Genomic DNA, 16,730 nt, shown 5'->3' on the forward strand with positions numbered 1-16,730 from the left:
TGTGTGTGTGTGTGTGTGTGTGTGTGTGTGTGTGTGTGTGTGTGTGTGTGTGTGTGTGTGTGTGTGTGTGTGTGTGTGTGTGTGTGAAATAGTAGTAGTAAAGTACCTTAATTTTATGATGATTTAGCTACACAGCTTTACACTTATCACCATAAGTAATCCACTGTCAAGGACCAAAATATATTGACAAGAATAAAACTCTTAAGCATTCTTCATTGTACATTTTGAAGTGAGGATTTTACATCTACATTCTTATTAAAAGAGTAAATGTCAAGTACTTTTTTATAATTAGTAATAGATATTTTGGCTACTAAATTTCTTCAACAGTTAAAAATCTGTAGCTTGTACTATTCATGTATATTAAAATGATTAAAATAATAAAAATATTCAGAAATTTGTGAAATCCTTTTTCCTTTTAAAAAATCATGTATGAAATTACAGTGGATCAAAAGATTCAACACACTTATTTTTATTTTTTTTAAATCACTTTATTTTCTAAATTATATTTTTCTCTTTTGCCAAAGTACCTAAAATACATAGTAATATGGTAATATGTAATTCAGATGCAATTACAATAATGTTTTATTAATATATATAAAAAATCCATTGAACCTGTGATAATATTAAAAAAGTCTTTGTAAGTTTCAAATTGATGTAAATTTGTTACGTGCTTATACATTGTAGTTTTTTTTTTTTTTTTTTTTTTTATTTAATATTGCCTCATAACTAGATTATAAGCCCAGTAATTTTGGTCTTGTTCATCCGTAAACTAAAATTTCTAAATCCATATATTGTATCTAGTTCTAATAAAAGTTACAGTGAAAAACTATTATTCAATCTAGTGGTGAAGTAATTAAATTTACAAAGCTATAGAAAGAAAATTTATTGAAATATATAGTTTCATTTTTGCCTTAGTTCTGTTAATGGTTATCTGGAATTATCACTTGTGCAACATCTGCTAAATGTAAATTTAATTTTTCAAAATGCTCTGGCGGTACTCTTACTGTCAAAGAATGACGATGCATACGTCGGTTTGGTGTTGAGGCATTTTCATTTACTATTTCTGTTGCTTTTTGCTGTATTTCTTGCCAAACAACATCTGCAATAAAAAAAATAATTAATTTACCCGTACACATAATAAACTCATTTATGTCAACATCTTGATAATTTACTGCCACCCACCATTGTAAAATGGTAGTGTTCCTATCTTTCATAAATAAATCGTTCATAAAATTTATAGATCCAGATTCCGTTCATAAATACAACTCGAATCAGAAAAATATAACATGATCTTGTGCATTAACCTGTTCTCAATAAAAAAAATAATAAATAAATAAATGACTTTGACTACTGACTATTGTAAAATGTCAAGTCTGACTGGGATTCAATCCAGAAACTTCTATATGAAAGGTAAAAAAGCAACCATTCCGCCATGGAGTAGTAATAATTAAAAAAATAGTAGATAAGAATTATTTTTAAAAATATGTATATTATACAAATCTATATCCAAATGAAAATGTAAGAACTATCAAATTATAATTTACTAGGAAAAATACGGGCCTATGGCCCACCGCGAAAATGTTTCATTACAATGATTTTGTTACTAAATAACGTTCATGAATTTAGTATACTAACAACAACAACAAAAAGCTTGAAAATCCTGAACATTTCTTGCTGTTTCTTGAGTTTTGATTTTTTAGCATAGTTGTAATCCCCAATATGTTTTTTATCCCCAAAATACAAATATAATTTTAGATAAATCGTTTGTGTGAAGAAGGATTAAATGTTCGAACATATGAATCGTTCAAATATAAATTGTTCGAACGAATGAATCATTCGTGAAGTATAAAACGATTATACTTCTTCTCTTCTCCACTCGGCGCACCACTATTGGTCCGCTCTGGGCTGATAGCAGCTAAAATAAAATTGTGAGCATATACAACAAATAAACAAACCTATGCTATCTTTTTTTTATGGAATGGGTTGGGAAAAAAGAATAAAGAGAATTAATTTAATTTGGAACAGTTAAAAAAAATTAAAAACATTTATATTGTAAAAGTTTCGGATCTTTTTTGTTTTCCACTAAAATGGTTTTTTACGTTAAGTATCATATTTTTTCTTCCAAATTAGTAAGGATTTTCTAGATATTTCTAAAGAAATTAAAAATATAACCTTAACCTTTGCTTGCTTCGCTCGCTAACCTATTTTTTTAATATTTTTAATCGTCAATTTTATTAAAACATCGGTGTACCAAATGAGAGAGGTTCAATATAAGCATTATGCTTATAATTATAAATATAATCTTAACCTAATATAATATAAACTTAACCTACGGTCGCTTCGCTCGCTAACCTTAACTAATGAGCGTAATTTGGATAGTTTATTATCTAATTTTTAATGTTAATATTTAGGTAGGTTACAAAAAAATAATTATTATTTTCTTAATGAGTTTAAATCGTTATTCATAAAAAACCATTTTGGGGGAGAGAAACAGAAAAGACCCAAATTTTCTCATTTTAATTCAAATTCTTTCATTCTTAAGTCATTAAATCAAATTTAAAATTTTCATTTTTGGTGTCAAAGATCTTTTTGAAGGATAAGCTGTGTATTTTTTTTGGGTGGTCTGAAAACTTAATTACTTATTTAGAAGTGTTCTAATTTAGAAGTGAATTTTTTATTTATTTTATTAAATCGTAACCCGCCGGGTTAGTCTAGTGGTTAAACTCATCATCGTAAAATCAGTTGATTTTCAAAGTCGAGAGTGCTAAGGTTTGAGTCCTTAAAAAGACGGTTACTTTTATATGGATTTGAATACTAGGCTTGAGGATACCGTTTTTCTTTGATGGTTGGGTTTCAATTAACCACATGTCTTAGGAGTGATCAATCTGAGTTCATTTCAGATTACATGTTAACCGGTGTACGTTTACACTAACAGTTCACTACATCTGCAATTACGTCAGGCCTGGCAAGCCGGTAGTTGCGTTTGCCTATACACACACACACACACGCGCGCGCGCGCGCGCACACACACACATACACCCAGATCCGGTAGTAGCTGGAAAACTGTTTATAGAAAACAAAACATTACATAGTAATATTACATTTTATATACATTGTTACCATCCAAGAAAAGTTATAAACACTCACATTTATTTATTTGTGTATTTGTACGTACTTACCCAACTCTAACTTTGTTAATTTTTTATAACAAATACAAAATCTTATTACAAATCTATTATTATTTAACGTTGCTGGTACCATAAACATATTATGAGTTTCATTTAATTTATGTAATAATTGTTCTGTTAGTTCTGTATTATTATAAAATCGAAAACAAATTAATCCACACTGAAAATTAAAATAAGAAAAAATATAAATTTACATACATGTCATTATTTAAATCAGATTAATTTATAATTATTTAAAAATATAATTTTTTGAAATAACAATCAATCAATTTTTATAAATAGAACATTCTTAATAATATTGTGTAAAACATTTTCGTCAACAAAAATAGTTAAAATTGAAAATAGTTTTTAAAAGTTTATAATCTATATATATATAAAAATGAATGTTTGTTTGTCCCGTATGCGTTCTTATATCATTCATTCGATTGCGATGAAACTTTAGTGAGTTGTGCGCACGCCCACAAAGTTACTAAATTAGTTTGAACCCATTAGATGGCGCTCGGATCGAGATATTTCGAAAAATATTATTTATGGTCCGATTTAGCTCATATTCAGAATATGTTACATGGAAAGAAATACCTCTGGAAAAAATGGATCTGCTAGATGGCGCTGGGGTTGAGATATTTAGTAAAATTCTATTTATGGTTGGATTTGGCTGATATTGAGAAACGTGAAAAGAAATATTTTTATGAAAAATAGACCCACTAGTGGCGATAGGGTTGAGATATTTAGTAAAATTCTATTTATGTACCGATTTGGCTCATATTCAAAATTTTATATTAGTTACGTGAAAAGAAATATTTTTGCAAAAACTATACCCGGTAGGTGGGGCCGGTGTCGAGATATTTACGAAACAAATATACAGACACAGGTTCTTCTTCTATATATATATATATATTTTTATATATATATATATATATATATTTTTTTTTTCTATATATATATATATATATAAGGCAGTTTTCGTATGTGTGTCCACTATAAACTAAAAAACTACTGGACCGATTTACGCACGGGTTTTTGCAAAACTGTCCGCGTTGTCCGGAGAAGGTTTAAAACTACCTAAATTTTCGATCTGACCAGTAAAAAGAAAGTTACAGGTATTTGAACCTACTACTGTTTTTAGAGAGTAGTTTGAATTAAATTTGATAGGTAGCGCTGTTTTTGACAATTATATTTATTTACATTCTGACTTTCATAAAGCAAAAGGTTTAAATTTTGTGAAGTTCCGTAATGTTCAGTTTTTTAATGTTCTATCAAACCATCAAGTTTGTTCATTTAATCTTGTCGCCAAATACCTTCGGCGGCACGTGGCACTTATTAAGCTTATGGTAGCCCTGAAAAGAACCGTGTTTTGTCGTCGATTGGCTTCGACATCTCATTGTAGTCATTAACCTTTTGGTAGTCCTGAGAAGGGTTGTCGTCCAATGGTTTTGACGGCTCGTAATTCATAACCTTGTGGTGGCCCTGAAAAACGCCGTTTTTTGCTTTAGCTTTGAGAAGAGCTGTTAGGTCCGAAAGCTGGTCTCCCGCGTAGTCGGGGAGTTGCGGCTCGTCCATTGAAGTCAGACCGGGCTTTCCCTCAGCGGCAGTTGGGTCCCCACTACAGCGTGGCAGTGATGGTTCCCAGAGCCCCGCAATGTCGGTCGTCCTTCGCCGGCGCGGCTAGGCGGTTCTCCCCGAGCGATCCCACGCTGGGCCGGCTCCTGCTGCTGAGTCCGCCGGCCAGGGCGATTGAAGCCCGACGAGCTGGAGCTTGAGCGGGAAGGTAGCGTCCGGGTCCAGCGGCTCTCTCGGCGGGTCGGCCAGACCTCCTGCTTCGTCGGGGATATTGGCATCCGCCGGGAGATCCTACGTTGAGGCGGCCAGCGAACTTCTGTCTTCTTTCATCTTCTTCTTGGTCTTCTCCAGGTGGTGGTCGACGATGAATTGAAAATTCAGGAATGGAATGGAATGCAAAGTTGGCAGGAGTCCATTACTCCCTACTTTATCGCAGAGCCTGGACAGAGTCCCTTGCTGCTGGATCTTTCTAATCGGGCTTGTTTTTTTTTTTTAAAGGTTATTTTTAATCTCGGATCTAATTTTCCAATTTTTGTCTATTATTATTTTAGTGAATTTAAGACGGATTTAATTGCATTCCAATCCGTTGTTGAACCAGCGTTATCAAACCCATTGCATGGGCCGACCGCGGAAGGCTAGGCTTATAAAGCCTGTCCTCCCGACGTAATTCCCCTTCAGACCGTCCACTGAAGTCCTTTCGGTGCTAACTCTTTAATAGGCTAGCAGGAATACGCCACAACGGGACACTAGCTAAAAAGGAGGGAGCAATGCGTCCCCTTTTCCGGAGGGGTCGCAATTGCTGGGTTATTTGGTCTGATTGTAAGTTTGAATTAGGAGAGGTTGTTAAGAAGCTCTTCATCCGCTTCTGGTATGGCTGCCCTTCAGGACGCATCTCTGCTGGGCTCTGTTCCGGACTCCAGTCCGTGATGTTGAGACGAGTGGCTGGTCTTCCTTCTTCTTCATCTTCTCCCTCTTCTTCTCCCGAAGACCTCTTCGTTCTTCTTTGGCCTGCACTTTCCAAGAATTGGTAGTAACCGAAGTTACATACCGTTAACCTTGTAATTCCCGAAGCCCCGAAGGGCTGAACGGGGGAAAGTGCAGGTTTCTTCGCTCTTCTGTGCTGTCAGTGGCTGCTGGGCAGGTGGCTGCTGGGCTTGAAAATTCACTCTCGTGCACGCTCTTTTATTGGAGTCTGAGAGTGGCGGGGCCGCAGCGCCGCTATGGTGGGAGAACTGCGCGGTGGTAATGATGCTTGTATCAGCGCATCCGTATACTGTGCGCCAGCTCACATTGAGTTGCTACAGTGTTCGTCCGCCGATATTAAAATAGACATATATGTGGTAACGATCTATATATATATATATATATATATATATATATATTTTCAAATCCAGCAACAGGGAAGCATTTCCGGATCCGCTAGTATTAAATAATTTTTGTTGCTGTCAATATTTTCCCCAAATACCTAAATAAAAGTGTACCTAAAATAATATTGGGACTAAAAAATTTAATTTCTATATTATTAAGAATAAAATATTTCTTCTGATAAATATGTAAAGTTTGCTATGTATTAGGTAGAATTTTTATATATGTTAATAAGTTTGTTCCTGCCGCAAAAAATTAATATTATACCAGTAATTCAAGACATAAACAAAGATCACTAAAAAGCTAAATATAAAGTAAATATAAAAAATACAATCAAATTTTATTATTGGTTATTGATCTCACTAACATAAATAAATCACTTCTACCAACATAAAATACCTTAATAATTATTAAGCTAAACAATTATTGCCAAAAGAGATGTTGGATCATTTCATGCGCCATTCAGTATAATGAAATCGTAATAAATATTTTCTTAATTTAAATAAAACAATTTTGATCTTCCATTTCCTTTAATTTCCACTATAATACTTATCTAAAATACTTTAATTTTACATTGATTTTTGAGATTGCTGGAGGGATGGAGATTAATTGAGGGTTAAACGCGATCACGTTTGCTATTTTTGATAAAAGTAATCCTCTATAAATCCATTGTTAATATAAAGGACAATGATGAGGCTGTATTATGGATTTATTGTTCAATTAAATTAGAACTTATCTCATTCATTATATTACAAATGGGTATTTCAAAAAGAATGCAACCCTAAGATTAAGAAGGTCACATACAGGTAAATCTAAATCTCCCTACAAGTGAGTTGGCAACACTGTACTCAAGGTTATCAGCTTGTAACAGTTAAAATAACCTTTCCTATGCACAAGTGCTACACCAGTATAAATTCTTCTCTATTGTGATAATTATGTCGTTTTCCATGTGTTTATTATTGAGACTTATTGCGCCTATAAATCTTACGAACGAATGAAAGACAAGTTTCGAATAAAATTTCTCAAATCTTCAGTTTCTAATAAGTCGACAATATCGAATTCGATTAATAAATTTCGTAAGACCGGGAGTTTATACGATCAGAAAAGCACACGTCACTATTAACAGTTGAAGTTCTGGAGGATGTGAAAGAAAATTTGTCTTGCTCAAATAGAAAATCACTCGGAAAGTGATTTTAACAAGCCGGAATTTCACTATTTATAGCTTTCAAGGCAATTCAAAAATTATAATCACACGTTTAACGTATCGGTATCGTTAAAGAACTGAAAGAAGTAGAACACGGAAAACGTTTACAGTATTGTCGTCGATTTCAATCTCTTGATGACAACGGTATTGACATTTTGGATCGTGTTTATTGAGTGACAAGGCACGAATTCACTCTATGGCTACATTAACAGCTAAAATTACTTAATATGAAGCAATGCAAATCCTTACGCATTTCATGAACGACCATTTCACGTTGTAAAATTGGTGTTTGGTATGCGATTTTCCGGCGTTATACAGAGTTATCATAAAAGAATGGTGCGGTTTTGAACATGGTTTAAATTAAAATAGAATTACTTACAGTTTATGTTTTTTATTTTTCAAATTTGTCGTCTCAAACATTTTTTTTACATAATTAATAAATTTCAATATGTGCGCCCTTAGTCGCTCGACAAATGTTCAAATGATACTCAACTTCTCTCCAAACATTAGTTAACATTTCCTCGTTAATATTGTCATTGCTTCATTATTGCTGTTTTTTAAGTCGCGAATTTTTTGTGTATAAACAACGCTTTTGATGTACCACCACAAGAAAAAATCGCAAGGTGTCAGGTCTGGACTCCTTGGAAGCCAAAGTACGGGTCCTTGCAGGCCTATCCATCAATCTCCAAATTTTTCGTTCAAAGCGTCCGTGACCGATGCATTGAAGTGCGGGGGAGCACCATCTTGTTGGAAATGAATTCGATGAATGTTTTCGAGTTCATCCGGCTGAGGAAAGCAATAATCGGTTAACATGTCAAGATACACAACTCCAGTAATTGTTTTTTCTTTTTCCTGTTTAGCCTCCGGTAACTACCGTTTAGATAATTCTTCAGAGGATGATATGTATGAGTGTAGATGAAGTGTAGTCTTGTACATTCTCAGTTCGACCGTACCTGAGATGTGTGGTTAATTGAAACCCAACCACCAAAGAACACCGGTACAGGCTAAACAGGAAAAAGAAGAAGTAATTGTTTTTTCAGCAAAGAAGGAAGGCCCTATTACACGATTTTTCATCACACCACACCAAACATTAACTTTAGGCGAATCACGTTGTTTCTCAATAATTGGGTGTGGGTTTTCAGAGCCTCATATTTGTGAATTGTGTCTGTTAACGCATCCATTCACATGGAATGTAGCTTCGTCTGTAAAAATTATATCGTCTAAAAATGATTCGTTTTCACTTATTCTGTCCGACATTTCAACAGCGAAATCGTAACGTTTTACACCATCATCGGGTTTCAATTCCTGCAGTATCTGGATTTTATAAACGTGTAATTTCAGTTTTTTACGTAAAACTTTGTGAACTGTTGATTTTGGAATACCTAATTCGATGCTTCAACGGGGGATGGACTTCCCAGGACTTCTAATTGCCGATGGTCTAATTAGTTCAATCGTTTCGTCTGGTACACTTGGTCTGCCGGTTGATTTCTGTTTCTTGTACATTTTATGTAAGAGATCCAGTTTCTTCGATTTGTTTGAACCGACTTGTTATGTTATTTTTGTGTAGCGGATCTCTTCCGAATTCACGTCGAAACGCACGTTGAACTAAAATTGCTGATTTTTTTAATTCAGGTATCAATAAAATACACTTAGCTTTGTCTTTATCCGAGAACATAGCAATTCACTAAACTCACCGCAACAACAATACAAGAACTGACGTTGTGGTTACAACTGCTGATAAACAAACTTTTGGGTTGGAGGCTTTCAGGGATACCAATATAACATTTAGAAATTTCCCTACAATCTTCCTATGAATTACTGAAATCGCACCGTTCTTTTATGATAATCCTGTACTATAGATTAACTAATCTGTAGACGGTATAGTTTATCGCAACTTAATCGAACAATTTATTGCTATGGTAGATTTACACGAACGTGAATGTCGGTTCTAATAAAATAAAGCAACGTGTCATACTGCTAATTTTTTCCCCTTACTCCTCTACGCCGGAGCCTAAATTTAGAATAGAATAGCGTAGGGGGTGTTCTTTGTACTCTAACAGCCCTTTTCACCTACCGGCATGGGAAGTCGGTCTGCCGGTCGGATCTTTATTTTATATTATATTAGTAAGCCATTAGCAACCCATTAAAGTACCCCATTTCCTGTTAAGTTCCTACATGAGACTATCCAGTTGTCATTTTAGAGCCGGCAGAATAACCAAATCCCATGTACTACACAATAAGCTGCCGGGTTTTGACTTGCCACGTAAGACATGGTCAACGCTAAACAGAATACGAACTCAGCACGGTAGGTGCGCCTATTTCCTGTATAAATGGGCTGCCATCGACGCCCCTTTGCGAGTGTGGTGAAAATCAAATTGTTAAACATATCACAGAAGTTTTCCCTAGGACAGCTTATGAAGGGAATCCTGAAGATTCCCTGATAGCAACTACAGAATCAGTAGCATATATTAATTTGTTAAATCTTTGTTTTGTAATTTTTTACTGTAATTGGTGTTGTGTTTTGGTGCCATACGCTAAATAAATAAATATACAGCCGGCCTCGGTGGCGCGAGTGATAGCATCTCGGCCTTTCATCCGGAGGTCCTGGGTTCGAACCAGTCAGGCATGGCATTTTTCACACACGCTAAAAAACACTCATCTCATCCTCTTCGAAAAGAATTGCTTAACTGCGGACCCGGAGGTTAAACAAAAAAAAAAATTGTCAATAAAAATAACTACCACAAGGGAGTCCCCGATCCATCATCATACTGCTAAATTTTTTTTTTTTTATTTCTTTCCCTACATCCCTGGGCCGGACATCCAATTAAGTATACTCGGCCCAGAGACGTGTCTTTTGACTCTAAGGCGGTCTTCCCGCCCACCGGTTTTACACCCGGCACGGCAGGTCAACCGCCCCGGTACTAGATCTTTTCTTGCCTGCCTCTAATTCCCGCCGACGAGGGCAAAGCCCGGCTATGCCGTTCCCCACCCCCGCCGACAGAAACCGGGTCTCGGTCTTTATACCATTTGCCTCAAACCAGCGTGACCAGCACAAGGAGCGCGCGAACCCCCAAAACCAGCCACGCCGGCCGGGTCTAGGTCTTTTAATTTTATCCCCGCGAAATCTCCCCGGAGTCCCCGTCCCCTCTCCGAAACCTGAACGCCAGGGCATACAGGCTCTCAGAGACGGGGCTGTCCACCTATCCCTATTAACGATTGAACCTAACGATTCCTTCGTCGCGCCTCCTCTTCCTTAGTGTGAAAAACCGTACCGGCGAAATTGTTAAAAACGTTCCAGTTCTGCTCCCTCCTTAGCGACCACTCTACTATGTTATTCGCGTTCAGGTTATTGACTGCTATGAATTGTCTGTATTGTGCCCATCTTTGGCATTCGAACATCGTATGCTCTGGGTTGTCCACCTCCTGGCAGTAGTCGCAGTTGGGTGTGTCTCTCTTGCCGAATCTTTTTAAATAGTAACCAAAACATCCATGACCCGACATCATCTGTGTTATGTAAAAGTTCACCTCGCCATGTTGGCGATCCAGCCATGCGTCCAAATCACTTATTAACCTTCTGCTCCAGGCCGCAGCGTTAGTCTGTGCCCATACTTCCTTCCACCACTGTCGGGTCATCGCCTCGGTCTCAGCTCTACTACATTCTTCCGCTCTCGCTTTCCTGCTCTTGATCTGAAGTTCTATCGGCGGGACCGACGCAAGCACACATATAGCTTCATATGACAGAGTACGATACCCTGCCACCACTCCCAACAATGCCGTTCTGTGCATTCTTCGCAGTTTATGCTTGTTTCTTTGTATCCTGATTGTATCAGCCCAAACCGGCGCCGCGTATAACGCCGCAGACACCGCCGCCGACGCAATCAGTTTCCGTTTGGAGGCCCTCGGTACTGTGTGTTCCACGAATAATCTCCTGATGGCTTTTATGGTGAGCCCTACTTTTTTGCACACATTTTCTGTATGCCCACCAAATTTGAGACTTTTATCTATTGTCACCCCTAGGTATTTTGTATCCTTGACCTCAGTTATAACCTCTCCACGGATCACGACCCGAACGCCGCGCAGTCTTCTCCTACCCGTGAAGAGGATACACTTGCTTTTTGCCGGGGACACCTCCATGTTGTTGTTTATTAGCCGGTTGTCTATGAGTTGGAGGGAGCGATTTGCTTTATCCTCTGCATCACCAATTTCCTTATCTTCCACCAATAGTGCAATGTCGTCAGCGTAAGTGACTACGCTGACTCCTTCCGGATAAGGCAACCGGAGCAACCGGTCGTAAAAGATGTTCCATGGCAAGGGGCCTAACACAGACCCCTGCGGAACTCCACCGAAGACCGGAAATCTCACCACCCCCTCCAAAGTGCGGACCTCCGTCCATCTATCAGACAGGTAGCAGCAGTCAACCTGATTTAGCAAGTGGTCACTAACATTCATTTCTCTGAGCGCCGCTATCATACTGCTAATTAAAGGCTGAATATGTTACGAGGGAATTTTGGACATCGTTTGATATCTAAAAGGGTTGTGATCCCTAGATCTTATACCAGCAGAACTTTAGGGATAATTAAAAAGTGTAGTTATTAAAAACATTCCTCATACACTTGACGAATTGAAGGTTAACATTAAAAGTGAGATTTCAAACATTACGAAAAGTGCCTGCAAATGTTATGAAACTTATACAAACCTGCATCAGAGTCACAGGAAATCATTTTGAACATCTACTGTAAAATTATTAAAGGTAATTTGAATATTTTTGTGTAAGTATTTTATTAACATTAATAATTTCGTAATAAATTCACCACGTCAAACAAAGGGGTTGCAACCTTTTTGAAACACTTGCTACTTTTAAATTATTAACAATTTTAAAATAACTAATTTTATTAAAACAGTGCCGCATTCTATTTTTTCCGTGTTTCTCAAGCAAAAATATTTCTTCTAGTTTTTCTGCTTTAATAAAAAAAAATTGTACTTACAGAAAGTGAATTATATTATTAAAATAAATAAATAATTTAATATTTTCATTATGCATATTACTGATTTAAATAATTTTTACTTACACGAACATTGTTGCATATTTGAAAACGGTCATCTGTACGTACGAGAGATTCAAAGTATTTAGCATTTTCTATATCCTCTCTTATATGTTGTTGTAGTCCTGAAATACCGTACATTCTTAATAAAAACCATAATTTTAACGCTCTAAATCTTCTACTTAACGCGATCGTCCAATGCCTTCTATCAACAAAATTTGTATCCTGAAAATGTATATATAATGGATCAACTATCATACCCTTTATTAACTTCATTTGATCGTCGACCCAAAGTAATGATGCATCAAATACTGTTAAAAGCCATTTATTTGGGTTCACATTGAATGAATTAACATATTCAATACCTTCCATTAGATATCTCATTTCTGGACAAATAAAAGCGTTTCCAGCATACGCAGCATCACAGTGAAACCAAAAATAATCAGGTCGTTTTCTAATAACTGGTGCTAGTAGATTTAATTTATCAAATGCTACTTGTTTTGTCGAACCAAGTATTGCAGAATAGAAAAATGGTTTTAATCCTTTTTGCTCATCTTCTTCCATCGCCTGAAAAAAAAATTTATATTGAATTTTTTTTTTTTTTTTTAAATCACAACAGTTAATTTTACGATAAATTTTACCATAGGTAAATTTTTATTTGATACCAACCGTGATTTATATTTATTTTTAAAGACAAAAAAATAACCAGATAGTAATGGAGAATTCAATTATTTCCTGTCATTTACTGAGCTTAAAATTTTACATAACCCGCTGGAGAAGATAGTTAATGCTAAATACAAAAGATAAACTGTGTACAATCTTTAGAAAAGATTAATTTTATATTTAGATGGGAATTTGAATTATTACACTTTTTATAAAAAAGGATGGTGCGTGGGTTTGTTTGTCGTTTATGCTCACTTTTTTATTTTAGCTGCTATTGGCGCAGAGCGTAACAATAGAGTGCCAGGCGCACCGGCCGTACGCCAGTGATAGGCCGAGTGACTGCGCACAGCGACTCTCTGTCAACTACCGCTAGAAGCAGTCCGTTGTCAAGTAATCTACAGATTATTTAATTTAATTTCTAAGCTTAGATTATTTTTATTTATATTTTACATTTGTATTTTCATTTACTTATTACTATTTATTAATTTTATTAATAAAAGAAAGGGATTATTAGTTAATATTTAGCAGCAAAAAAAAGATTCTTCATTATGCGGACACGCAACTGACCGGCGCATCACGTGATCATCTCTGCGCCAATAGCAACAGCTGAACCGGCAAGTAACAATTTCACACAAACACACACAAGACTATTTTTTTCCTGTTTAGCCTCGAGAATCACCGTATGGTATTACTTCAGGGGCTGAATAAGGGTGATATGTAAATGAAGTGTGTTTTCAGGTCGACCGTTCCCGAGATGTATGATTAATTGAAACCCAACCACCAAAGAACACCGGTATCCACGATCTAGTATTCAGATCCGTATAAAAATAACTGGGTTTACTAGGATTTGAACCTTAGAACTCTAGACTTCGAAATCAGCTGATTTGTGATGACGAGTTCATCACTAGACCAAGACATACAAGACAAATTTCCCGGTGGTTGACCTCTTTATATTTTCACAAATCTTTAGATGGTGTGGTTTGTTGCAAACTTGATCAAACATTTATTGCCATGTTAGATTTACACGAATTTGAATGTTTGTTCCAGCAGGAAACGCAACGTGTTATACTAGTAATGAAACTCAGGATATGTTACGGAAGACTTTGGCCATAGTATCATATGAAATGGTTGTGGACTCCGAGATCCCCGAATTTTAAACCGGCAGACGTTTTTCTTTAGAGGTATTTACAAAATGTAGTTTTAAAAAAAAAATTCCTCAAATACTTAACGAATTGAAAGTGAGATTTCGAACATTACGAAAAGTAGTTGCAAATGTTATGAAACGTGTACAAACCTGCTTCGGGATCACAGGAAATCTTTTTTAAGATCAGTATTTTATTAATATTAATTTTGTGATAATTCACGTCGTCAAACAAAGACGTCGCGTCATTTTTGAAATACCCGTTTTAAATTATTAATTTTGAAGCATTCTATATAAGTTATTTGAAGATAAACAGCTTAAATAAATAAAAAAGTTTACTTACAAAAAAATAAAAGTAAAATATTTTTTAATTTTTTAATTTAAATACCTTATCTAACACTTCAGGATCAAGGTATCCCTCATCGGTGACTGGCAAAATTCTTATAGGGACCAAGTTTAACATTGCTGCTTTTTCAACGCTAGAATGAGCTTCAGCACTGCAATACGCAACCAGTTTTGGTAATAATGTAGCCTTATCTTCTTCACTAACATTAAATTCTTTTTTTAAGGCTTCTAATGCATTATATCTTGCTGCCAACATCGCAACCATAATGCAATCACTAGCTGAACCCTGTAATCGTAAATAAATAAATTAAAAACATATTCTGCAATAAAACTTGTTAATTAAATTTTTACTTCTCTGTGCGAAGAAAAGGAAATATTGTGATCGCGAAAAATTTCGGTTTTTCAGATTTCAACGGAAATATCCATTTTTACCATCCCTGGATCCATTTTGACTAGTTTCGGAATGACGTCTGTACGTACGTATGTATGTGTCAAGGGGTTTGAACTAAAGTTGAGTTCAGTAAGGGAAACTAGGGCTAAATTTCGTTGTTGCGATCAACATATTTGATAGTATGTTGTGTTGATTTGCCCCGATTTTCACGAAATTGGCTCGTAATAAGTAGAACTAGGAACGGGATTCGTGCTTCCTTAAACTCGGTTAGCTAGTTCAGAGGGATACGATGTAGGACATTCAAGATGTCCAGACGAGACCTACAGCGAAGGCAGAAGCTGAGTTAATAAATCACCGATGTAAATGTCTACCGAGGCATTTACTTCGGTGGCATCCCAACGAGACCAGAGTTATTACCATAAGATGTAAAAAGCAGAGGGCGATAGACGGCTCCCGTTAAAGCCCAACAGGTCTAGGAACGGCGGGGGTGATGTGGCGTCCAGAACGTCACTAGGCGGGTGTCTTCCCCTACGAGGTTGGGATGTATGTACATTGCATAACTAAAAAACGATTAGCAGTAGGATGTTGTAATTTTGGATTTATCGCTATTATAACATCTAGTTGTGCATTTCCCTTTTTGATTGCAATCGACTGGACCAAAAGTGACCAAAAAAGTCCAACATCCAAAAAGATTTGGATTTTGAACTTTTCCTTAACTTCAGTAATACGCCCTCACTGAGAGCTTTTCAACGATATATCGTAAGTTGTACTTATTTTCATTGGTTCCAGAGTTATAGCCAAATGAAATTTTAATTAATGAAATATTTGGATCTTAGAAGGGGAAGGCACATTGATTCGGATCAGATTTCATCTCATTTTCTTTTTTTAACTTTTTTTTTTCTATCTTTTTTAGGTAGATTTCATAAGAAAGCTACCTATTGTAATGGGTACCATGATTCGAATTCCGGAAAATTTCCACATATCTTCACGTTTCATATCCCCCAGACCCCAAAACCACCGTCAGTTCATAAGTTTATATATATATTTCACTTTCTTGTGGACACGATAACTGCCGTAATTTTGCGTCAATCCGTTTTCATATAGATACATAAAATATAACTACCCAAAATCTCGGTTGAGTTCGTTAATGGGAAAAATTGAAACATGCTGGTGGAAATCGATGGATTTTTCGAAAAAAAAAATATCGCTATAATTTTCTTATTATGTAAATTATCGAATTTGCTTAAAGTTCCTACTATTCTTTAGATAAGAGCCTAAATCTTATCTAATTAAAGTTTTTGGATATCACCCACCATTGGCCCAGGGGATGGAAAGAATGGGGTTTTGAAGACAAAAAAATCATACCTCCCTTAATAGGCTTAATATTGAATAGGTTTAAAGTGGTTGTTAGTCCTCTAAACATTACAAAGTATAGTAAAATATCTAATACAAATAGTCTGAGAAAATATCACTCATTTCAAAGAAATTTGATTTACCTTCGAGTCTAGTGATTTTTAAATAATTATTTCATTAACCTTAAGAAATATCTAGTGATTCCTCGTACTGACGTGATAGAACTTTGCTGTAGTAACCTTAACTCTTACAATATTATTTGATGTATGCACGCTTTTAATATTTACAGTTCTTCTTCTCAACATTGAGTCCATTTCCTCAAAGATTTTTCACATATGTTTACTGCATATATATATAAAAGACACCAAATCATTATGAGAAATGTTTATTTCAGATTTAACTGTTGCTGGTTTCATTGTTTTTAAGCACAACATATGCGGAGTTATAAAAGAACTATCTTCCACCAGCATGCCAGGGT

The 16,730-nt window shown here is 35.8% G+C and overlaps 1 protein-coding gene across 1 annotated transcript in view; it reads right to left on the reverse strand.

Moving 5' to 3' along the window:
• Nucleotides 1–621: 621 nt before the first annotated feature.
• LOC142333861 (tyrosine decarboxylase-like) overlaps nt 622–16,730 on the reverse strand; it is a 29,943-nt gene continuing 13,834 nt past the window's right edge. The window contains exons 3-6 of the mRNA XM_075381425.1: nt 14,552–14,794; nt 12,387–12,926; nt 3,180–3,348; nt 622–1,099 (exon numbers count right to left, since the gene is read on the reverse strand). Of these exons, the coding sequence (XP_075237540.1) occupies nt 921–1,099; nt 3,180–3,348; nt 12,387–12,926; nt 14,552–14,794 (1,131 nt within the window). The 3' untranslated portion in view covers nt 622–920. The remainder of the gene's footprint in view (nt 1,100–3,179; nt 3,349–12,386; nt 12,927–14,551; nt 14,795–16,730) is intronic.

Source organism: Lycorma delicatula, chromosome 13 (assembly GCF_047948215.1).
Source record: "Lycorma delicatula isolate Av1 chromosome 13, ASM4794821v1, whole genome shotgun sequence".
NCBI classification, from domain to species: Eukaryota; Metazoa; Arthropoda; class Insecta; order Hemiptera; family Fulgoridae; genus Lycorma; species Lycorma delicatula.